This window comes from Haliaeetus albicilla, chromosome 1 (genome assembly GCF_947461875.1).
Source record: "Haliaeetus albicilla chromosome 1, bHalAlb1.1, whole genome shotgun sequence".
Classification (NCBI taxonomy): domain Eukaryota; kingdom Metazoa; phylum Chordata; class Aves; order Accipitriformes; family Accipitridae; genus Haliaeetus; species Haliaeetus albicilla.
Genome location: NC_091483.1, coordinates 24,216,794 through 24,240,991, shown reverse-complemented (window position 1 = coordinate 24,240,991; position 24,198 = coordinate 24,216,794). Strand labels below are relative to the sequence as shown.

The 24,198-nt window shown below is 43.9% G+C and overlaps 1 protein-coding gene and 1 long non-coding RNA gene across 13 annotated transcripts in view; both read left to right on the top strand.

Moving 5' to 3' along the window:
• LOC138685102 (uncharacterized) overlaps positions 1–24,198 on the top strand; it is a 466,921-nt gene that overhangs the window by 284,037 nt on the left and 158,686 nt on the right. The gene's annotated exons all lie outside the window — the stretch shown is intronic.
• The window catches only part of EPHA5 (EPH receptor A5), a 203,818-nt gene that overhangs the window by 96,873 nt on the left and 82,747 nt on the right, over positions 1–24,198 (top strand). For 11 of the 12 annotated variants that reach the window (XM_069782205.1, XM_069782196.1, XM_069782252.1 and 8 more), the window contains exons 4-5: positions 14,387–14,542; positions 20,471–20,806. The exons of the other annotated variant lie outside the window; for it this stretch is intronic. In XM_069782205.1, coding sequence (XP_069638306.1) covers positions 14,387–14,542; positions 20,471–20,806 — 492 coding nt within the window. The remainder of the gene's footprint in view (positions 1–14,386; positions 14,543–20,470; positions 20,807–24,198) is intronic. 12 annotated transcript variants of the gene reach the window in all.

The window sequence follows — 24,198 nt, the reverse complement described above, 5'->3', positions numbered from 1 at the left end:
GGGACATAAAGCAGAAAAAGCATAAAACCTGATGGGACAACATAGGATACCTCCCCAGTTAGTGACCTTGTAATGGGAACCCCATGGGCCCAATAAGTGTGCCAAAAAATATTGCATGCTATTTTGAGGTTATATTACCTTTTTTATCCAGCACAGACAAAATTCATGTTCTCTGGTCTAGGATGAGATTTATAGTGGTGCAGGATATTAGTACTTTTCCGATTACAGAGCTGTGGCGGTAGGAGACTTCCATGCGTCCCTCTTGCTGCTAGAAGGCTGACAGTGTGTGCTTATTGCCTGCATGTGTATTAGCAAGGGTTATTAATTTCTTTTGGATGCAAACCTAAAATTAGTGTCCCTTGGCTTTTTCCTAACTGAAAATGGCTTTTTAAATATGTAAGAATCGGAAATCTTTTTTTTTTTTTTTTTTTTTTTTTTGATACCTGGGTCCTTTCCCAAGCCTATCATTCACATGATCATTTGTCATTAGGCACAGCGGGCAGGAGGTTAATTGTAATTGCGCGGTCACCTGGACCATTGTGTGATTTGAAGCAGAGTTTCTCTGCTGTGTCAGGTCCAACAGTATATTATTTGAAAGCGTTAGTGCCAGGTTGCTCTTTAAATCTGCCAGGGAACTGAGGAAGAAGTGATTTAAGCCTTCGATTTAGTGCTCTCTTCTTGCTGTCCGCTTCAGGCCACTTTACTAGTGATAGCAGAATGTGAGCGGAATTAAAATACAGAATTTTTAAATAAAATAAAATCAAAAGTTGCAACCGAGAAGGTGGAACCCTTCATCTTGGTAACTTAATACCATGTATCTTTGTTGACAACTCTATATGCAAATCACTAATTATTCTAAAGTATTCAGTTTCCCTCCAGGAAATCCAGACTTCAACATTAAAGGCTAGCTATAAGGAATGAAAGCCTTGTGCCAATTCCCCACAGGTTTTATTAAGCTGCAGAGAAAACCCAAGTTATTTTTGCATCGTGAATAACAGTGATAGAGGGGTCAGCAATTTACCTACATCAGTGGAGATTACTGGGTTTGGGGCCATAATTGTAAGCGCTTCACGACTTCAGTAATAAGTATTTTCTACCTCGGTGGAGCAGCAAGGGAAGGAGGGCATGACTGGCTCTGCTCAGCCGAGGTCTCCTTTGATTGCTTTATGCCAGAAGTGATGTCCAGGAATGCTGTGAAGGTGCACAACTGATCGGGGATGTCTGTCTTAGATGGCTTTTGACACAGACTTTTTCCCAGCCTTCCCTTTTTTGGGATGGTGGGTCATTTGCAGACCTGCCTGGTGGCTGGGACTGGGTTTGATGGCTTTGGCCCTGCCTGGTCCAGCTCTTGGGCTTGCGGTTTGGTAGTGCTCCCAAAAGTGAGCTGTAGGTTGCTCGGTCTGTGTATGTGATGGTGGTACATACCCTCCCATAGCCATGGGATGGCCAGCTCTCTTGTCCATTGATGCATTTGAACAGCACCTGGGTCGTCTTGTGTGAATTGGGGAGGGTGGCTGGGTGCCGGATGAGGGTTGTGGTCTCTCATGGGTTTTGGACCATGAAAACTGTGTGTTGGGCTGCATGGCCGTTGAAGGGAAAGGGCAGGTAGAAGATGCCTCTCTGCACCCTGGTGATGTGGCGTGAGCAGGTGTCGTGGGTGAAGGCAAGCCCTTGCCTGGTTGTACTGCCTGGAGGCAGCACTGGTGTGGCTGATGCTGCGTGGAGGCCCTGTAGTGACTTTGGCATCTGCTGAAAGGTAAGGTCTGGTTAAAACTCCCACTACTTAACATGCTTGTTCTGGATTTTAACTCGAGTTATACGTTCACTTTTGCTTTTAAACCTCTCTTGAAGGCAGTCTTGCAGAGGTGCAGGATTCACAGAGACGATCAGAATCCCTTCTTTACCTTCATTCACCAGCCAGTTACCATAAATCTCTCAATTCTGATTACTGTCTTGTTTAAATGCTATATTTATTTTCTGTTGTTTCATCTTTGTAGCTAGTTCTTACTGTGTTTCTTTGTAACCCATCCGTGTGCTTCTGGTCCAAAGTTCTTTGCAGGGAGAGACAAGCTGAAGTCTTCTAAATTTGGGGCTCAATAAGCAGATCATGTTCCTACATTATCCCTGGAAGAGACAGCTTCATCACCTTTTGCTTCTCTCCTCAGGCTGGAAAAGGGCAGCCTTGGGAAGCAAAACTTCCTATTTAGATTTCTTCTTAAATCTAATTTCTCAGAAGCAAAGGAAAGCTTTCTTTTTTTTTCTCTCTCCTTTTAAAAAAGAAATAAAACCAGCCAAACATCTTCCTGTGGGTGAGTGTACAGTGATCCTGATACCTTCTCCAACACTGGCCTTTTGTCTTCTTTCTCCTCTGCCTTCTATTTACATTATTCTTGAAGCAGCTATTGATTAAAGGTTGCAAACTGCCTCAGATCCTGCATATCAAGCTGCTCATTCTTTTCAAGTTGCTTGGTATGTGAAGAGCATCCATTTTTGCACTGCAGTGCAGCTTTACCCAGATACCTGGTCTCTTCATCCCCATCTCCGCCCCCACTCCCCACTTCCCTGCCCTGTTTTTTTTTTCCTTCCCTTTACCCTCCCATCCTGCTAAATGGACATCTTGTCAAATTCTGTTTGCACAGACTGACAGCTATAGAGGTCTTGGAGAAAAAGCCAGATCCCTGCACATATACCCTAACAAACAGAATCAAAATGTCAAGGCACAAGTGAAATATATCACTGTGCTTCCCTGTCAGATTTTGCTAATATCACCTGGATAAATTGACAGAGGAACACCTGCAGCAAGTTAACCTATTTTTATTAGCACTTGTTTCACATATTTATATTTGGTGATGAATATAGGGACTGCTAGGGAGAAAGCTTTCAATTATTTCCTGGCAGGATGAAATGCCCCCTGTTCTTCACGCCCAAAGACAGTCAGGGCAGTGAAGTCACTTTCAAATAGCACAGCAATTAATAAAGAAAGAAAAAATAATTTCACAGTCTGTTGTTAAATTAGCAATTCTTCAGAGTGTCTGGAGTTCCTGGCAGAATTAATATGCACTCTGAAGCCTTGGGCAGCCTCAGTGCATATCATTTACCCAGCAGCTGTAAAAGCAAAATGCAGAGATGAGGAGAGGTCCTCGATTGCAAGGGAAATACTGGAATTATCTGTCTAGTAATCATTCAGAAGCCTTGTTCACAAATAATCAAGAAACATTTGGATTTGGATTACATCCCTCATTCTTTCAAGACAAAAGTAGCAGAAACAGTGGCTGGAAAATGATGTGTTAAGTAACGGGGGGGGGAAGGCAGGGAGCAACATACATTCGAGCAGGGAGAAGAAAGAATACAATAAAAGTGCAATAAATTTCCCTTGTATTGAAGAGGAATATTTTATAGCAGCTTTCTGCAAATTGAATGCATTTACATAAATAATGTAGCAACACATTTAATTGCAACTATTTATTTTTAAATTTGGCTGGATGACAAGAGAATTTCAGTGTGGAGTAATGAACCTTTTGTTTTTGCCACTTGCGCAACTTTCAAAAAAACAAATTGTGAATGGTATTTGGGCTAAGTGTCAGAGCCTCAGAAGTGCCTAGCTGCTGTCTAGCGCATCTGAGAAGAAACCAACATCCAGAAGTGCATCCATATGGGATGGATGCTGGATATTGGGGAGGCCAAGAGATGACAGGGAGGAAAATATTAACAGTCCCTACTTGAGTCAGGAAACTCCCAGTTGGTCTTTCAGTGCGAAGTGTACCACTTCAAATAAAAGAATAAATACTGGGCTTTTTACATTTGCCTCCTGCTGGTTGACCTCCTGCTGGTGTTTGCATTTTCAGGCTTTCTTCTCAGAAAGGCTAGAAACCTCTTGTTTGTTTGTTTGTTTGTTTATTTTCATGGCAAGACTGATTCTTCAGATTCTTCTGCAGTCTCTACATTTCAGGGCTGCTGAGAGGACAAGCAGCATCTTCCTGTGCCACCCTCACCCACTGGGTATCACAGGATAGATGCCACAATACTTGACAAAGCTTTGAAAACAAGCTGTGGAAGAGGAACTGTGGTGTGACAAACTGTTAGGGGCGGTTGTATATGAGACAAGATGAGCAGGTTGCAGTCTTCTCTTGCAAGGCATAGGTATGCCAAACCCAGGGTGCAATGCCCTTGTGCTCACACCAGCTTCTCCCCTTTCTCCCCTCTTATTGTCTTCCAGTCTTCCCTTGAACAGATCAAATGTGAATGGTTTCTGTAAAGCAGAAGCGTTGGGTTTTTTTTCCCAAACTGTCTTAGGAAGACTGTTCAAGTTGGTGTGATACAAGGATGCGGAGATGCAGCAGAAATTACAAATATAGATGGTGCTGGGTTTCCAGGGCAAACAGTCTCATGTAGGCAATGCTTATTTCTCTGGATGTAGCTGGAGAGCCACACGTGCTACACATGAGCAACAATATCCCCTTATAATGGTGTGAGAATTAAATCTCCATAAATCAGGTTTTGGCAGCTCAAAACCTTAAATAAAAAGCCTGTGAGAATGGCCAGCATCACTGCTGCAAGGTGTGGTTCAGGTTAGTGCTTTATGGTATGGGGAAATGGATTTGGTGGAAAGGAGGTTGTGGTGAGGTTTCATGTAGCAAGAGGGAAAGCAATGTTTACTTTGTTTTAGTTTTTGTTTCACATCTGAATTTCTGGAGCAGCCGCATATGTCAAAGAGCCATTTTTGGGGCAAGAACAAAGCCCATGAGAAGAGGCAAGTGCGCAGGAAGGCGAAGCAGGACGTCTCCCTCCCTAGAGTAGGATGCTTTTGTCTCAGAAAAGTACTGTTTATAGTCTGACAAAGAAAATACCTTCTTGGGATGTAACTGCATTTTTTTTTTCTCTGGGGTTTTGGTGTTTTTCTGTCTGCTCTGGAGTCACAGCAGTTCTAGCTAGGTCATGGCAAGGACAGTCCAACTTCAGCATCCAAAAGCCATGAGGCCACCTACCCAAATAGTCTTGAGATTGGCTCCAAAATCAGGAGGTTTAAAGTGTCAAGTTGTATTGATTTATTTGGGGTTTGAGCATGTTTGTTCATATGCAGCAGGTTTTTTCTAGAAATGGGAGAGATTGTACTGAAATAAATTCTCTTGTTGCAGGGCTGCAGGATTGGAGCTCAAAGAAAAGCTCCCAATATTGTCAGGCTGACATAGGAAGAGCCAGCAATGCCTCAGGTTGCCCTTTGTTGAGCTCTTCCTGAAGAGGAGCTGTTCAGTGGAGTTACTTGGCAAGGCAGATGAACTGTGAAGTGTTGCTATGTTATCTGACCCAAAGGAGTAGTTTAGTCAACTTAAATAATGTCAGTATTTTTATGTCTGATTAATTAAACTGAAATGATGAAGTGTTTTATCTGCATGTGATGGGATAACCGCTTGATGTTACTGCACTTTGTTGGGTGTATGGAGCTTGCTCAGCTTTCTTCGTTAAATTTCTCAGGGTATTAATACTTGCCACGTTCTCCTTGCACACACCCTTTGATTTATTGCCTCCTACCCAAAGCCAAAGCATCTCATAGTATGCATATCAGGCCACAATTTAGCTCAGTGAGACCTGCATCTGTAACTCCAACCGGTGTGCTCCAATGCTAAAACCCACCAGCTTCTGTGGAAGGAAGCGTGACTGAAGGGAGATGTTCCCCAAGAGACACGTCCACGTTTCCTTCTGTGTGCCTCTAAGCTGCGTGCCTGCTGCAGAATTGGCTAGCATTGCCTGTATCTTAAATTTGCAAAAAAAACCAAACCCAAAACCCCCACTTCGCCAGAGTCACTTTTATGTGCATAAACCCATTTAACACACTTAGACCAGGCAACTCTGGATAAATCCTTCCTATCATTTGTTGGTCAGAAGGACTGTAAAAGATCCATCTCCGTCACCCTCTGATGGAATTTGAATAGATGTGTCTGGAGTGACATATGTTCAGCCATAAATTACAGAGGAACAATTTTAAAATAAATTGTCTGCAGCCAGTCCTACCAAATTTACCTCCTGAGACAGATGATCATAAAGCTAGAAGCAAACAAGCCCTTAAACATTTGAGGCAGGGTTTGAAAGGATCCTTTTGTGTAGGTGTTAGCATCACTGTAGGTTGGTGGGATGCTGCCTATTTTGGAGCAAAATAGTCAGCGGAGGGAAGGCTGATTTTATAACACCTAGAAATCTTGTCTACACAAATGAAGTTGCACAAGGTAGAGCTAACCAGAAGGAAATATTTTAAGTGTTTTTACTTCTCTTTACTGCCTGCATATGTACAGTCTATTAGTTCAGGCTAAAACCTTGAAATGTTGGTAGAGTAAACACGCATGACATAAATCATCAAAATAAATCCTCCCAAACGTCATATTTCTTAACCACAATGGGTTGCAATTGTCCAAACCACAGCATAATTAGAGAATCTTTCTTTCTTTCCTGGCTGGGCTCCAGATCCCTATGGCAGACTGAACCAGAAGACTAAACCCCTTTTACTGTAGTATTGTGCCAGCAAACATGCGGCTTTGAAGAACCCTATTTTCCAGGAGATTTTGCCGACTGGTCTTTGCATTACTGTCCATAATATGTATACACAAACTGACATAAGGGGGTTTTGGCTGCATCATTTTCAAGTTTGATCCTGTCCCCCTGTTGCCATTAGGGATGATGCTTGTTATTTCTATTCACAGTCAACGCCGCTGTCAAACTCGAGGGAGTTCTGCGGCTTGTCCATCAATCCTCCCCCTGCTTAGCATGCAATGCAGCTTGAATGTTTAAGTTACCATTTGCGTAACAAGGATAACCAGGGGCGTGTGTCTTTGTGTGCAGAAACACCCAAAACAGACTGTTGTGCCTCTTGGATTATGCATGGAGCCAGGCATCTCAAGTTATGTTTATGAGTGTACAGAAACAAATGTCTCTCTGCTGCCTTCCGTATCTTAAATTGTATTTTTCCCTCAGGTGCAGGATTGTAAATCATCACTTCCTCTGCTTAAGGGAGTAAAATGATTTCAGTTTGTCTTCATTAAAAAAAACAAAACAAAACACGATAGTAATTTAAGTGTAATTTAAGCGCATCTTCGTCCTGCACCTCAGAGAACAAAGTGAAGATACACAGATAGATTTTTATAGACATAGAGATTTACAGAGATAGATATTTTATAGCTATAGTAGGCAGAGAGGCTGTAGCGACAGGATGTGGACTGCCTTTTTTTATTGTAAGCCAGATAGTTGGGGCTCAGCGAGACCAACCTGGATCTGTCCCCCCTTGTAACCAGAGAGCGAGGAGGACCACAGGTGCCATCTGGGCTGAGAGCTGAAGGAGTCCTTGTACACAACTTGCAAGGGCTATTGCAATAGCATGCAGCTATTGGTCATGGAAATTTGGGGTTTGCTAGGAAATGACACTTCATCCCAAGCAGTGCTTTCTCTAGAAATGTACTGGTTTCTCCCAGGGTTTTTTTGGACAGTAAAGTTTTGAAAAAAAACCACAACACCAAAGCACACCCAGCTAGCCCTGCCATTGACACAGCTGGTGGGAGCAGGCTCACGCAGTTGCTGAGCGCTTTTGAAAAATCTTCTGTTTCCCTTAAGAGCATTTATTTTCTATAGCTTGCTTTCCTTCTGTGACATCAAACCCAAATGATAGCGTGGGTTTGCATATATGCCAGGATAAATCTCCTTCCCTGCTCCTCCATCATGCTGCTGAGACTTTAGACTTGACTCAGGTTTTGCCTCATTGATTGCTTCAAAATCTTTTTTAGAGCAAAGTCGGGATGTGCAGAAATATAGCCCATTAAGATCTTAATGTAATCAGGAGCATTTTCAGATGCATTGTGTTCTAGGTATTTTTATGGCTTGCAAATGTAGCTGACTTGGGAATTTGATGAATTTTTCAGAGTGATGCCATGTGATGAGGTTTTATACCGTTTAGAAGAAACACATTAATGTCATTAGTGGCAGTTAATTCTTAGTTTTCCAGCAACTATGGTCATGTCATAAATTGCTGTGTGACAATTTAGTGAGTCACATGGCAGAAAAAGTGGTATTTCAAAGGGAGGAAGTGAAAGTACTAATTTATTTATATTCTAGTTTTCAAGGTTGTTTTGGTATTCAGAGCTAGGGCTGATTTCAATGCGAAGCAGAGGTAATGCAGCCGGAGTTGGTTTGGGGTTGGATGGAACAGCATCAAAAGACACAATATTTTCTTAGAACAACAACAAAAAAAGCTTAAAAGAGTATTTCCCACCTGAGATGAATGAATTGGCTTACGTCCAAGGTAAGGGCCAAGTCTCTTTTTTCAAGGTGTAAAGCCCTCAGATGCCCCACTTATCCACCAAGCTCCAGGAACATGTTTAAAAGGTCCTTTAGCAGGTCTTGGGCTGCAGTGTTGGATGTTGGAGTACCGGAAGGATGCTGGCAAATCTACTGGATTCAAGCAAACCAGCAGCTTCGAATTACAGTGTTTTATTAGCAGGTATTTATTTAATTCCCTTCAAATCCCCAAGGCGTGCTGCAGGAAGCAACGTAGCACTATTGCAGATAGAGAGACCAACCCTAAAGGAGATATAATCAGGGCATTTAACACATTTTTCTATAGCTTTATAGCTTTGGCAGCAATTTTGGTGTTGGCCTGCAGTTCAAGGAGAGCCGTGAGGGAGGGCAGGATTAGCTCTTGGGAGCCTGCTTGTAAATTCTGCAGGAGGATGCTCAATGGTGGGTTGCTGTAGTTCTTGAAATACTTTTTAGAAGAGCGTGGAGATCATCTGTTTATATTGGTTGGGAGACATGAAGACAGTCTGCTGTGGTTTTTGTTTTGTTTTTTCTTGTAAGTAAAAGTGTGTGTCAGGAGCATAAGCTGAGGCTTGGAGCCGCTCAGCAGTTTAATTGATTCCACATTGTAAAGACTGTTACCTTGCTAAACCCTTCTTTAGGTTTTGGATGCATCTAAGAGGCAGCAGCCCCCTCTTCTCAGTGCAAATGCTTCAAGGCATGGCAACTCCAGAGACGAGAAGAGGGGTTGGTTTATTTGTAGCGTGTTTTTGCTCAAATCCTTCAACTCTCGAGGCATATTCCCTGCACTAGAGCAATGTGCTAATGAAGGCAGAGTTGATGAGCTACAGAGCTTCTCTCTTTTCTGCTGAGCACACACGCGCACACACACACACAGCCCACGTCCTGCCTGTGTTTCAGCTGAGAGCTGACTCGGTACATATTATGGGTCTGTCCATGGGGCAGAGAGTTTTATGCTGCAGTTGCTTCTAAAAGCTGTGGTAATTTGAGTTGTGTGTCCCTCTCCGAAGAAGTTTACAGCCTGAAAAGGCAAATGGGACTAAAGGGTAGGAAGAAGCAGCAAAGGGTATTGCAGTTTGGAGAGGAGACCTCAGTTTCAGCCAGATAACCTGTGCTCCATCTAGACTAGGCATCCTTATCCTCATTAATTTTTGTTAGACTTTGTCTATAAGCTTTATTTATGGATTAGCAGCACTGCCTTATGAGTTACACTTGGTGGTTTCTGATTACTGAGGAGACTAATTTGGTGCTCTGCAAGGAAGACAGTGTAATTCCTGTTTGAGCTTTATTTTCTGGGATAGATGAAAGGTCGCTTTGCTGATCCTAAGCACTTAAGTACTGTGGGCTTATCCTTCCAGCATCATGAGAGTGCAAAGTGAGTAATAGGTTGGACCTTTTTCATATCTCCTGGGGTTTCAAGGCTTATAGGGTCATGTTTCCCAGCTTTTCTCTCTCCAGGGACAAAACTGGAATTCCCACTGATATTCCCACCCAAGTGGGTGGTTTTACCAACATGGCCACATATGTGCCTGTGGATATGGAGAGCGTCGGAGGTAGTCCTTGCTTCCAGCACTTGTTGCCTGGGGTCAGTGCGCATCGAAGGTGTGGGGCAGGCAGAGAAGAGAGGAGCCCTGCCTGTTTGATGGCAGCCTTCAGCTGAAGCTCAGGGTTTGTTACAGGGATGCAGCTGTGAATCATTTGATGTTAAGGCTTGCAGAAAATAATCTGTCGAGTAGTCCCAGCTCTTTGCTGTTATTGGCTTGTTCTGCCTGCTTCCCCCCCTCCCCGGCCCCAGTACTCACTGTCTCTACTACTGATATAGCACATAAAGTTCAGCACGTCGTTTGAAGAGGCCAGTTTTCATTGTAAGAAGACCAGTGATTCCTCCTCTATCCACCCACGTTTGAAAAGCCAGTTTCTATTAGCGTGGCTCTTGTGGGCTCCTGTCTGCAAGGTACGAAGCCGGTTTCTAATCTGATTGTTGCCAGTTTAAAGGATCAGCTCACACCATTGCTGTCCGAGAGGCTCTTGCTGCTGTCCTTCATTGCAGCCATCTCTCTCTGGCCTGGCCTGAAGTGCGCAAGCAAGAGGCTGCACAGATGTTAATGCTCCGTGCCTGCAACATTTTGTGGTTGCTACTAAAAATAAAAAGAGTGAAATTAATTTGCTAATAATGGATGTGCTACTAACAGAAACACATCCCACTTGTACCTAACACCAGCAGGTTGTTTATGGCATATTTGCTATGTCTAAAAATACTCTCTTTTTTTTCTAGCAACCAATTTCATTTAAAGACTTATTTTCACACATCAGTGGCTGTTAATCAGTTAAGGAGTTATCAGTTTTAATATTAGGAAGAAAGAAGCAGATCTCATCAACAGCTTAAAACTTTATTTCATTTCTTTTCAGCTGGCTTGCAGCAGATTATGGGGAGTCTTAGGCTCATCTTATTTCTCCTCCTTTTCCTACCCCTTGAAGAGAGAGATAGTACCATTATGTGCGTGACTGTACTGTGCTAGTTCTATGTATCCTTTCAAGAATCATTGAATTAGAAATACTGAGATAAAAATGTAAGAAGACTAAAATAAGATTTAATTAGAAATTAAACCCCAGACACCCATGTAATTTTAAATAAAGCCATGTATACTTCACGAAGAGATTATAAGGTTGACTGTCAGAAGAGGAATGGTAAGATAAAGACCAAAACCCAAGGTACATGCAAGGTAAGCTGTTTGTGGCCCTGTTCTACTCTGAATCCGATTTCCAAAATAGCTGAGACATTACCACTGGTGGCAGAAAAATGACACGGTACTAACCCCTGCTTTTGGCTGTTGAGCTCAGCCAAGACTGTGCCTGTCTGGCTACTGTGATTCCTGCTCTGCAGCGTGGGGGCATAAGATGTTCCTGGGTCAGCTTTTACCTAACAGCAGCCATTTAATCACAGCATGCCTGCTTATTAGAGGATTGCTGCTTGAACCACCTCACTGGCTCTCCTCTCCTTTGTGTCATGTACAAAGCAAACATAGGAAAGGGTACAGAGAAAAGCGTTGTAATAGATATTAGTTACGCCCGAAACACCCAAGCAGCTGCAGCTGCTTCTGCTCCTGATCACGGTAGTCCAAGTGTGGTTTCCATCAGGAGTGGTCCCCAATCCGCTGGTCACAAAAGGCTGGCTGTTCTGGGGGAACCCTGCAAATTCCCCTCTGTCCTCCCCAAAGCATCTGCTGCAGGGGTGTGGACTGGGCATGCCAGCACTTGCTGTGGTGATTCTTGCATTTATTTTTATCTTCTGTCCTCCCTTTTTTTGCATATCCCATCTCGTGTCCCTGAATTCTTCCTTTCTAACTGACACAAGAGTGTTTCACTTAAATACGACAGCACGCTGCTCTGCTGGCTGTTTGTTATGAGAACTCATGTTGAAATCTTCAGTATAATTTAATGCTCTTGAATGTTCCTCCTTATACCTTTTGGATAGAGAAGGGACTTGCTTGACCCATGGGAGCCTGCAGATTATACAAAAATTGATTCAGTTCGGGTTTATTTCACATCCCTCATTAAAACACGGGTTATTGGCGTTGTACATCTGCTGGCTCCGTACTTATTCATGAAAACGAAACATTCCCTTTGAGCTGAGCTACGTATCATACCGTCATTAACAAGCTGCACCTCGTTGAAAATCTGTCAAGGAAAACTGACTTATTTTGCATTTGCTGCTTTGCACAAAATAGAAGCACAGTAAACTCTTGTGCTGTAATGATTTTCTGTCTGTCTTGATGGGACATAACGAGATAAATTCAAGTCCTTTTTTGAAGGCTAATTACACTGAGTACACACTAGATGTGGGCTGCCCTCGTTATATGTTGCGCATTTTTGTGCTTTCATTTCCCCATCTCTATTGTCTGTGTGTGCAGCTGAGTTTGATTTGGCTTTGAAATACAAATTGTAGGCTAGAGAGGAGCAGTTTGGTGGTCTTCTCTCCCAGAAGACTCTTCAGAGATTGTATAACAAGTCCTTGCTGTAGGTAGGGTAGCATTTGAAGGTGGCTGTGAAGTAAATAAAAAAACTTAACTCTGTGCTAGAAACCGAGGAACGTGCCATAAAGCATGAGGGCAGCTTGTGGCAAGTCTGCTAACAGCCATCAAGAATAAATTCAGCCCTAGGTCTGTCCACTGGCCCTGGTGTACGGACACAAAGCAGATGAACTGCGTCCTGTAGAGTTCACAGCCTAGGTACGGAGCACTAGTTGGATGATTAGTGATTATGGAAATTGTGTTTTTAAAACCTGTAAATCCCTCCAGTCCTATTAGTTGTTCTCTGCCTGTCTTGTGGGAAGAAAGGGGAGCTGGGGGAAGGTGGGGGAGGGTGCCTGGTTTGGGGAGGTCAGTAGGGATGGAGATGAGCATCCCCTAGAGTAGGATGGAGAGGCTGCAGGTGCATGATGGAGACCTGGCAGCCCATAGTGGGCTTGGCAAATGCTTCAAGGTTGTATGGTGCTTGCTGTGAGAGCTTCGTGGTCCGGGCAAGACTGGAGGTGGGGCCTGGGGGAGGTCTACTGGATGCTCTTGGATCACACCTCTTTTGATACATGAGTGATCTTCATCAGCAAAGACTTACTGGGTGGCTCTAGGAGTTAGGAGTTGATGTGCAAATATCTTACCTTTGTTGAAGAATCTGGTGACGTAAAAGGGAAGATGTCGAGAATGTTTCTCTGGTACTGCAGGAAGCAGAGCCAACTTTAGGGGCAGTTGTCCTAGTTGGTCCATCAGAGGAAAAGGAATCATTAGTTAAGACCTATACTTTATCTACAGTGAAGATGAATTCTGTCATCACTGGCTGAATTTTAGCACATGACCTTAGTGCTGTGATTGTCTGGGACACTCCTGGTGGGAGAATATTAATGCTTTTGCTGTGAGCTCATTTTCTTTGCAAGCTAATTACAACTGGGGAGGTTTGAATGCAGATGGAAAGGCTCTGGGATTTCCAGGTAACTTCTGTAAGTCTCATAGCAGACCTGTTCATCATTGATAGCATACTGGGCAGAATTATTTTAGAATCTTTCTGAAGGAAAAAAACATAGCAGCACTTTGGAGCTGCTTTAACATGTTTCCATGTCTCTGCTTTTTAAGACAAACAGCAAATCATGTTTTCTTCCTTTTGCTAACAGTGGGTTTGTAATTCTACATGTAATGGTACGATTACAGGGCCAGCTGTTTTTTTCCTAAAGCCAGGGTGAATATATGCAAACCTGTGGTTGTCACTGCTCCTGGCTGAGTGTGCGCACACAGGTGAAGTTACAGAGTGCTTTGCATAGGTGAAAGAGTACTTGTTTCAGGAGGCTGGAAAAAAGATATTGCTGTATTCACTTCAAATTATTTAAAAAAAAAAAAAAGAAAAAAAATCCCAAGCTACTCTTAGCCATATATTATATTTGTGAGAACAAAAATCGTTCTTGTATCAAGTCTTTGTGCCTTGTAATGCATATGTATTGAAGCTGGAAGGAATATCTTGTATGGCAAACATGCCTGGTTCAGGCTATACCCAGAGCAGTCTGTCTTATGTGGAGCACTTTAAAATTCATCACAGGTTTGCAGCGAAAAAGACCCTAGGGAAGTAGCCTTATCACAATGTCTTAAAGCTGTCCATCTTGAGATCTCCTCCACCACCGTGTTGGTATTTGTTTGCTGAGGCATTGATTTCTAGGTGTAGAACGTCTTAAATGAAAACCATAAGATGTATTTTACCTGTTTTTCTAAGACTGAATGAAAAAAACCCCAAACGCTGTAATGTTTTCTAAAGCAGAGCCCAAAAAAGATGTTAACTCTAATGCATTCAACAAGGAAAATAAATACCCAGCAAAGGCAGATGCTAGGGGAAAAAAATGATCAACAGCTTCTCATTCTCTTTTCACGCAGATATTTAAGTATGCACTGTCTGTTAGTAGCATAGACTGTTGTAAAGTATGCAAACCAAATAGCTTTTGAGTGTTTGTTTTCTAGCTGAAGATATGTTTTGTTTTTTTTTTTTTAAAAGGAAATGTGAAGAGACTAATTTTATGATGGAAGAGCTTAGTCTGTGGTTCTTCTTTTCACAGTATGCAGACCTGGGTTCTTCAAAGCTTCACCCCACAGTCCATCCTGCAGCAAATGTCCCCCTCACAGCTACACGCTTGATGAAGCATCCACATCTTGCCTGTGTGAAGAACACTATTTTAGGAAGGAATCAGACCCACCTACAATGGCCTGTACAAGTAAGCATGTGCTTATAGGGTTGTTTTTAATCCTTTCAAGCTGTTCCTGTACTGTGACTGGACATTATGATCCTAATTAATGTGCTTTTACAGGCTCTGGGCTGGAGTCTGAAGTAGTCTTGACACACTTGTAATGTCACTGGCTTTGTCTACCGTACCCCCGGTTGCACAAGAACAGACTTTTTGAAGCCTTTTGCTTCAAAAGCTGGCATTAAGCCCAGGAAGCATTTTTGTAACGAGGGGTCGCTCCGTCTTTTGCTGTCCACTCATGGGCGGACTCAGCCAGCAGCATGGCATTCAGACATCCGCATCCGTGCGTGCATGGGTACTGGTGTGGGGCATGCATGCGGAGGAAACAATGGGTAGCGCTTGTCAAGCAGTAGGCATGGATAGAGTCTACATGGCCTTGCTTAGTATCATCTCTTAGCTCATTTTCAGTAAACGAGCAGGGAGAGACCCCTACCTTTCCAAGCTTCCTGGAGATGGTCTTTCTTCAGGGTAGCCTCAAAACTCTGTGACGGAAACTGCTTCTCCAAACCTGCAGCAAAAATTTAGAGCTTATCCCCTTGGTGTAGGGGGAGGGTAGCATAACAAGCAAATGGGGGTCTTGCGAGTCCAAAGTGGAGTCGGTGGAATAAGAATCACTAATTTTGCCCTTTTCCTTCCATCTGTGAGCTATCCTGTCAGCTACACCTTGAAAGTTTCTTGTTCAGTTTATGTTTCAGATACTTAGGGCCACAATTCGCATGCCCCCAGCTAGTCGCACTGAGTGTAGCACAGACCACAGGTTTTTGCTGAGCTGGGTCGGTCATGGTCTGAATGTGATTTTTGTGGTGCAAAAGTTGTTAAAAAAGACCGAAAAGGAGCTGAACTACTGGGGCAGGAGCAGGTAGAGCTTCCAAGGAACTTAAGCAATGGAGGAAAAAGTAGGTTTATGAGTCCTTTCACACTCAGTGCCACTGGGCAACAGTGCAGAGGTGACTTCCATACTGTTTCCTTGCATCACGCATGCATGGTAGTGGCTTTTTGTGCCTTTGTTCCCGTGAAAACAGATGTCCTTCATAGCTTCCCAGGTTTGCACTTCAAAAAGAGAAAGAAAAAGTCTGTTCCTGTTGGAGATACACTCTTGCAAAGGAATTGCCCTTGGCAGGTGTCTGCTTACCTGCAGGAGGCACTTGGGGCAGAATCGGGGCCCCTGAACTCTGCGTTCACTTTTCACGAGCCGAAGAAGCATGAAGCACGTGGCTGTTGGAAGGTGTTCTGCAGGGAAGGAGAAGACAGCCTTAGGCAGTGTGGCAGTAGCTGGTGCTGTCGGATCAAAGTGGTCTGCGGGGGGAGAGTCATGCAAGCACTTCTCAGTTTATTAAATAGATATGCTGGTGTCTTTTGGAGCAGTAGCGGGGGTTGGGTGGGTGGGTTACAGCATAAAAAACTTTGATACCAGGGCTTCTTGATGTCCATTTTGCCCCTCGGCCTGACTTAAAAAACATAGATAAACGAGAGACATTGAGGTCCAGTGTGGTATTGGGAAATGGGAAAGGAGAGGAGTACTCTGAGCTCTGGAAATGCACATAAAATTGGCTTTTCTGTGCAGGCAGAACCAAAGCCAGGGACTGATACAGTGTTATGCCAGAATGCTGGTGTCCACAGTGCCTCCTGCCCACCATCAGTGGTGTTGTTCTACGTCCCTTCTCAGGATGGAGGGGTATGAATCCAGTGTGTCCTGCTGGTGAATTAGCACAGGGAAGGAGCTGCCATCCCCGAGGATAAAAAGGTTTATGCATACCTGTGACCTGAGCATAGGGCAGGATTTTCGGAGAGGCACAAGCAAGCTTGGTGACCAGCTCATGTTAAAAAGAAATGAAATTTGAGTGCCTGTCTCGCCCAGGTTTCTGGTGCAATTTGAATCATGTAGGTAAAGGCTGTAATTTCTGATTCTGCAAATACCACGGGATTTTCTTTTTATGTTTGTTTGGGGGTTTTATGCGTATTTGTTTTGGGGGGGGGGTTGGGTTTTTGTTTGTTTGTGCTTTGGGGTTTTGTTTGTTTGTTTGTTTTTTGTTGGTTTTTTTTGGTTGGTTGGGTTTTTTTGTTCTTTTTTTTTAAATTTTTGGGGGGGTTTAATGTTTGGGTGGTTTTGTTTCAGGGTTTTTTTGTTTTGAAAGCTTACTATAACCTAGTTTAAAGTGCAGGCATGGTGCCTGAAGCTGTATTAGGATATGGCTTGGCAGGGTACTGAGTACTTCTCGGATAGATGAGAGTTTTAATGCTGACCAAGGCACTGCTCAGCTTCTGTTGCCCGCTGCAAACCCTAGTGCATCAATTGAGCATGGTGCAGCATTTCTGCTGGCATTCATACTTACTACCCCAAAAGCAGAGTGGGTCATCTGAGCCTTCTCCCTGTGTTTTAGTCACTGTTGCTTGCCCTATGCATCCTTTCTTGGGATTTTGTCCTAATCCAGCTGTATTTCTGCTGAAGGTGATAAGGAGGGCCCATGTGCTACCCCAGCTCAGCTGGAGGGGTAGTAAATTTTGGCAGGGACAGTAAAGAGTATGTAGCGACACTAACTAGTCCAGTTAGGTCTGGAAGGGAACATCTCATCGTGAACTGAAACACAAGCAAGGCAGACTTGAGTCAGGACTGGTGGGAAGATACTGCAAGTTTTTGGTATGTTTCTATTATTTATTACCGCGGAAGATAATAATATTCTTAGGCTTCCCTCAACTTGAAATCTAGTTAATTTTAGAGAATACATCAATGTCCATTTTTAGCTCTACACTTGCAAAGTCCCCTTGCCGGTTGGTATAGCTCTAAAATCACATTTTCCTAATTTAAAGTGAATGTTTTTCAGTCCCAAGCTGTATCAGTCACCCCACCGCCACCAGCATCACTAAAGAAAACTGCTACACCACTGTCAACCACTCAGTTAAGTACAGTGGGGGAAAAAATATAAATACATTTTTATTTAACTTTTCCAGTTCCTTAAGCATGTTTTGTAAGTAATGATTGGTAATTTTGAAATTAATTGTGCTATGATGCAGTCTGAAATAATTATTGTCCTCAGACAAAACAAATGTTTGGTCCTGATGGGCATTTGAGAATTCTCTTAATATTATTATTTATCTTCCAGGAAGTAATTGCACTTTGTTTCTTCTAAACTAAGTAATCCTAGCTTCAGTTCCTAGCACAATATCTCTTTAAATTCAAAACATAGTTACACCCTTTTTTTTCACCTCCCATCTCTGTCAAGTAACCCTATTGCTGTTAAGAGCATACTGGGGAAATATTTTTAATAGTATGACACGTGGGACAAACTGAAGATTTTATAGTATTTAGTGTAGTATTCTATTCGTAAAAAGTTTACAGTTAACTATATTCTGAGTGTGTAGATACATATATTTGTATCTTGAAGGTAGTTTCTCTCTCAGGTTATATTTTAAAATATGTGCATCAGCAAACAACAGGTTTGCTCTCTGTCAAGAAAAATACCAATATCTTTGTGTTCAGAAAGTATTTGCCTCTGGTCAGTAAATTGTGGTGCAGAAGGGGTGAATCTTACCTCCTTAGGTTATAAAGTAGCAAATTAAATATATATATAAAGAAAAAAAGTAAACTAATATCTTTGTCCTTGACAAAAGGAGGTTGGAAATGAAAACAGACCTTCTTAGCAGACCTAGGTCCCTCCTCTTCCAAAGGTAAAACACTGTTTTGTTCTTGCAGCTGTGATTTATCAAAGTTTTACCCAAGTGCGGTTTCAGGATTCTTCAAGTAGATCTTGTTAGATATCTGTAGACTACTAAAGACCTTTCTCTAAGCCCCTGTGAGAATGCTAATTTAATCGGTTATGAAGTCCCACTAGCTTCAAAGCACTTCCACTGAAGTTGATGTTTTTAAGCCTTCAAGAAGAGCAGCTGACTCTTCTGTACAAAGCAAGTAAAAACCTCTGGTGACTTTACAAAAGTAATAATTTATCCCCAGTTAAAGACACATTGTCCAGTAAGTGTTTCTTGTGCCTGACTACTTTATTTTTTCCTAGAGTGCTGGTAGCAGTAAAAGGGCATTCATCCAGTGGAAGAAAAAATAGGGCAATTTAACCGTTAAAAAACATATAAAAAAACCCCTGAGTGCGAGATACATATAACTCCACACAGCTCCAGTGATGAATTTCATAGTTTCCATTATATCAGTATGAGTATGACAGTGCAGAAAATAGTCCTGACTTGGACAGTACCTTGGTGTCATTAGCTAAATAGTGCTGGTTCCCACAGCACACGTTGCAAGCGGCATGCTCCGAAGTGATCTGAAGTGATCACAGAACAAAACAAAGCTGATCTGCCATTTCTTAAACTAACTTAGCTTTTGTCTTCAACTTCTTCCCCCCCTCCCCGCCCCGAAGAAAAAAAAAAAAACATATCAGGATTATTTATTTCTTCTGGCAGTGGGTTTCTCATTGAATCAGAACAGCTTGACTCAAAATCGTGACTGTTTTATCAGTGTTGCCAATTTTATAGACTTAAAAAGGGGAATAGGGAAGGGAAATAGAGGAAAATGCTTCTGGTTTATAAGATAATTTCATTTTTGCAACACTGCCTGTTTTAAATAACGAATCGAGTTTAATTATCACAACAAAATGAGAAGATGACAGTCTAAGACAGGCTGTTAAATTCATATGGATTTCTAGCTGCTGAAGCTACTTGTCGGGCTTTTTTTCAAGGAACTGCTCATGGGTTTTGACAGCTTCATTCAAACTGAAGGGGAGTGTGTTCCCTTCCCTCCTCTACCTCCCTTAGAAACATCCCAGTCTTTGCTGTATAGCTTCTGGTGATGCCGTGACTAAAATCCATCCCGGCTTGCTTTGATAAATTTCTCCTTTCTTCCTCGTTCATTAGCATTCCCTGAGTATATAACATGTGGATCTCTTGCATGAGATTCCTGCTTGTCCTTTCACATTGTCTTCAGGGTGTATCTGCAGCTTGCCCTTCATCTCCAACACAAGCCTGTTAGGAAAAAAAAAAAAAAAAAAAGCTTGCAGCACCTTCTGCAAGTAAGCAGTCTTGAAGGTGTCTCCAGGTGGGCTTTGCTTGCCTAGCCATGGCCTTTTCCAGCAGGATGAAGGAAAACAGCTCACATCTTGCAGGAGCTGTGGTAGCTCTGCAGAAGCTCTTCCTCCTTGGATAGCCTTGCCAGCACCACGCTGGCATCCTGAGCGGGGAGGCTTGGCAAAATAAGCAAGCGTGGTGTGGCTAACCAACCGTGCTAGAGCTTGGCAGGGACCAAGGCGGCTGCCGTTGAGTAGCCAGATATGACTGTGTTTCCAGTGGCCCGTGTAGATCACCATCTGCTTTGGGCTACACTGAGCATCTCACTTAAGTGTGATTTGGATGCCCAAGCTTAGGCTTCGCTGTTGCCAAATAGCTGATGGGAAGAGGCGGGTGCACGCAGAGGAAAGTTTCGGTGTCTGAGTTGAGTACTTAAGTGGCATGAATACCCCAGTGCATGTCTGTTTTTTAGGAGCTAGGGCTAGTAATATAGGGGCAGTCAGGTGAGGAGGGGGGATCTTGCCCCTGGTGAAGCTGACAGTGACTTGGACAGAGCAAAGATTTGCAGCTCCCTTCACAGGAAGAGCAAGGAGAGCACCAGAGGCAATGCCCTGGTGTGGAGTGCTCCTCCTGTTGGGTTTGAGCCAGCCCCCTGTCTTGTCCTCCTGTGCAGGTGGCTGCATCCCAGCACAGACTCTTGAGGTGAGGTGGGAGTGCTCAAAACAAATCCCAGTTTTCCCAGGTCTTCGGGTGCTGCTGCAAATGGTCCCTTGTGTATTTTCTGGCACGTGAGCAATGGGACATCTCTTTTCAGCCTAGAGAGTAGTAGAGAGCAGGATGACTGATAATACTGTTTTTACCATGTGTTTTTCTCACTTTACAAACCAGGACCCCCCTCTGCTCCTCGGAGTGCCATCTCAAATGTTAACGAGACTAGTGTCTTTCTGGAATGGATTCCCCCTGCTGATACTGGTGGAAGGAAAGATGTGTCTTATTATATTGCATGCAAGAAGTGCAACTCACACTCAGGTCTGTGTGAGGCGTGTGGCGGTCATGTCAGGTACCTCCCCCAGCAAACCGGCCTGAAAAATACCTCTGTCATGATGGTGGATCTGCTTGCTCATACAAACTATACCTTTGAAATTGAGGCAGTGAATGGAGTGTCCGACCAGAACCGCGGAACCCGGCAGTTTGTGTCTGTAAATGTAACCACAAACCAGGCAGGTAAGTGGATCTTCAACCTGGGGAAATGTCTGGGGTGGGAGCCCAAGCCAGTCAGACCCGGTGCAGACCTCCCTTTGAAATGGGTGGAAGTCCCCAGCATGGAGGGCTGGACTGTGGCCTCTTCAAATATGTGTGGGGGGGTGGTTGTGTCTCATAGGTTATAATTACTGCAGTCTTCAGCATGTTTCCTTCCAGCAGGACGCACTTTTAGGATTTGTGGCTTTTTCCTTTTATACTAAGCTACTTGGAGATCCCTCCACTTCTTTGCATTTTGGTGTATCCACCCACTAAACCAGAAAGAAAACAGTTGCCTTTTCTGTTGGGAAAGGGAAATTTCTAAGAGTTCATTTCGATTCCAAATGCCAATGGTTAAAAAGTCCTAACTTTGCAGACGGTTACTCTAAGAAAATTGTTTTGAGTGTCTTTGGGAAATTTAATCCCTCTTCTGCACTGTGATGCTAAAGTGACTGGCCTCAGGCTGGTGAGATACGGTATGCTGTCACTGCTTCTCCAACAAGGTAGGGCTGAGATGTCGATGCGTAATTGTCTCCTTCTTGGTTTTGCATTGTACAGGCGGAGATCATGTAGACTGGTTTGTTCCTTTGTCCAGGGCTCAGATCTGTCTGCCCCTCCTTTGCCCAGCGGTTGAAAATAGCTGTTGCCTTGAACGCAGGCAGGGTGTTGCCATTGTCCCCTGTCATTTGGAGGTGTGATGGGAGGCAAAACATGATTACATCTCCTTCCATGCACATCAACGCACCAGGCACATCACATGGCTTCTGTAATCCCTGGAGACCTTTCTATCCTTCTTTTCTTGACCCTCATGCTCTGTGTTTTAGGGTCTCTCCCTTTGCCTACCTGGCTTGCTTCCTGCCATTTAATTCAGGCCTCCCCAGTGGCACTTCTCTGCTGCAGAGCCCTTCCAGGAATGTGAACCGGTGGCATTTGGGACCGTGAGGACTGTGCTGCCAGATCACTGGAGCCACCCCTTGCCTTTTCCTTACAGATAAGGCTTAGCCGGGAAACCTGGTGCAGTATGCAGCATAACAGCTAGATGGAGATTGGCAGATCCTCACTGTGGAGCAGAAGAATGCTAGCTGGAGCAGGGCTGCATCTCATTCCTGCTAGCCAGGTGTACATGCATGGGCTTGGCAGCCAGCAGCAAGAGAGTGCGATGGCATTGCACTTCATCAGATACCTGTCCTGGTAATTAGACTGGATTGTTGAAGTGTTGGACAAATCGTTCGGATATAGCTCAAGGAGAGGAAATAAAGGCATGCCGGGGTTGCTGCTGATGGATGTGGCAGGAAATCTTCTGGCGAAACATCAGTGGATGTCAGTATGACACCTGTTGAAGGCACCTGTTCAATGCAGATCAGTGGGTGTCACGGTCCTAATGCTGTTTACTGTTTTCCCGTTGTGAAGACTGCTGCCAGTAACTCTGTTGTTGGAAAAAGTATATTTTCCTGTTAGTGGGTTTGCATTAGTATTTCATCACTGGCATTGGATTTTCCCTGATGTGTGTAGTTAAATTCACATAAACCTCAGTAAATGTAGCTGCACGAGAGGAGATGATACATTGCTGATCAGTGCAGACTGTGAGGAAATGGTCCTGGTTTGTGGGTTATGTCCCAGACTCCCCATAGTTGCAGCAGGATTTATCCTCATAGCTGCCTTCCTGTGCATCAAGCCAAGAATAACTCCCTTGCACAGTTATCATCTCCAGTCTTGTATTGAAAGGTCCATTACAGGAAATGGTAGGCTTGCGACGAACATGGCTCATGCTAAGGACAAGTGGGTAAATGTAGCTTCTGGTTCAGTCTTGCTATTTACCCTGGTGGAGCCGCAATCAAGGGAGATACTAATGGATCAAGCCATGAGTGTTTAATTCACTGTGTGGTGTTTAAGTTGCATCTGTATGCTCTCGTGTTTGATTCAGCAGGAGTTTGAATCAAACTTCTGTCCAAAGCAAGGAGTGGTGACTGTATTTTGTTGTCTCTGGCCGGTCCCACTACTTGTTCAGGAGGAGAACCAGGCCTGTCTGCTGGAGCTGTAGCATCAAACTTGCTTCCCAGTTATGTGCTGTTTCAGCACTCCCAGGGGCGTGATCATCAGTTTGTCCGTGCCAGAAATAAAGCGGCTGTAGAGCGGGACTTCGCAAATCAGACTAGCTGCCAAGCATGGCAAGTGGATATCTGTTTTCTTAAGGTGCCTCTGAAAAATGTCCTTTGAGGCAAGTAATGGAGGTGTGCAGGTGGAGTGGTCCATGCCTGGCCATGCCCAAAGATGCTGGATATCGCTGAAAAAACCTCCACTTCAGCTATCCTCTCTCAAAGAAGAGCAGGCAGAGCATATGGGGCTTCAGGGAGTCTCAGCCCACTCAGGGCACTTGGGGCTTCAGGAAGTCTCAGCCCACTCATCTTCTCTCTGAAATTACCACCAAGAGATGCAGCTCTGGGGCCTCATCCTTTCCCTCGCACAGGTTTTCTGATGGTATGATTATATTTTCATGAAGGCTGGTGTAATGAAGTCGAGTCACTAAAGGTAGTGTCATAAGGCCAACTGGAGCAGTAGGAGAAATCCTGCTACAAGAACTGCTGGCTGCAGAAAATGAAAAAATTCCATGCTGTGGGATAGGTCTGGCTGTTGGAGTCCCACTGGCAGGTATTCACGAACCCAGCACTGCAGAGAAATGCCAGGGTCTGTTTGGTTGGTTTGGCTTTTGTCCATCCCGAAAAGACCATGCTAATTTCAGGACTGCAGAGAATGCACAGGCAGTGGGGTGCTGAGCGAGCACCACCTCTTCTGTGCATGGGAGCTTTTCGCAGCAGAAACTACCTCTGGTTTGGGCTCTCAAAGGCATTGCTTCGTGGAAAAAAAGTGTTTGTCTCCAAAATAATTTGTCTCCCTTCGTCTCTCCCCAATTTAAAATAATGAGAAAAAGAATTGGCACTGGCAATCAATCTGGCATTTTCAGGCTGATGTAATTTTCCTCTGAACTTTTGAAATCAGATTTGGAAATACAGCAAGGAAACAGTAATGTTTTGTGCGCAAGAGGAGGCAGGCAGGCAGATCAGCTAATCTCAGCTGGTGACCCCAGCGTGTTTCTGCTCCTCCAGTCCCTGGTGACCTGATGGTACTTGGGATGGTACTGGTCCACATGGGACACAGTGACCTTAGGCTCCGGATACAGCATTAGTTCCCCTGTCACCCTCTTGCAATCTGCAAACCTCTGTTGTTTCTGTGGGATTTTGTAGATGTTTTCTGCTGGAAAACATGTATCTAGCAAGGGTGAGCAATGCCACAAGGCAGGGGAGGTGGAAAGTGTGCTGGCCTCCATCGTGACTACCCTAGAGCTGCTGCAGGCAGACAGAAGACCTTACTGCCTTCGC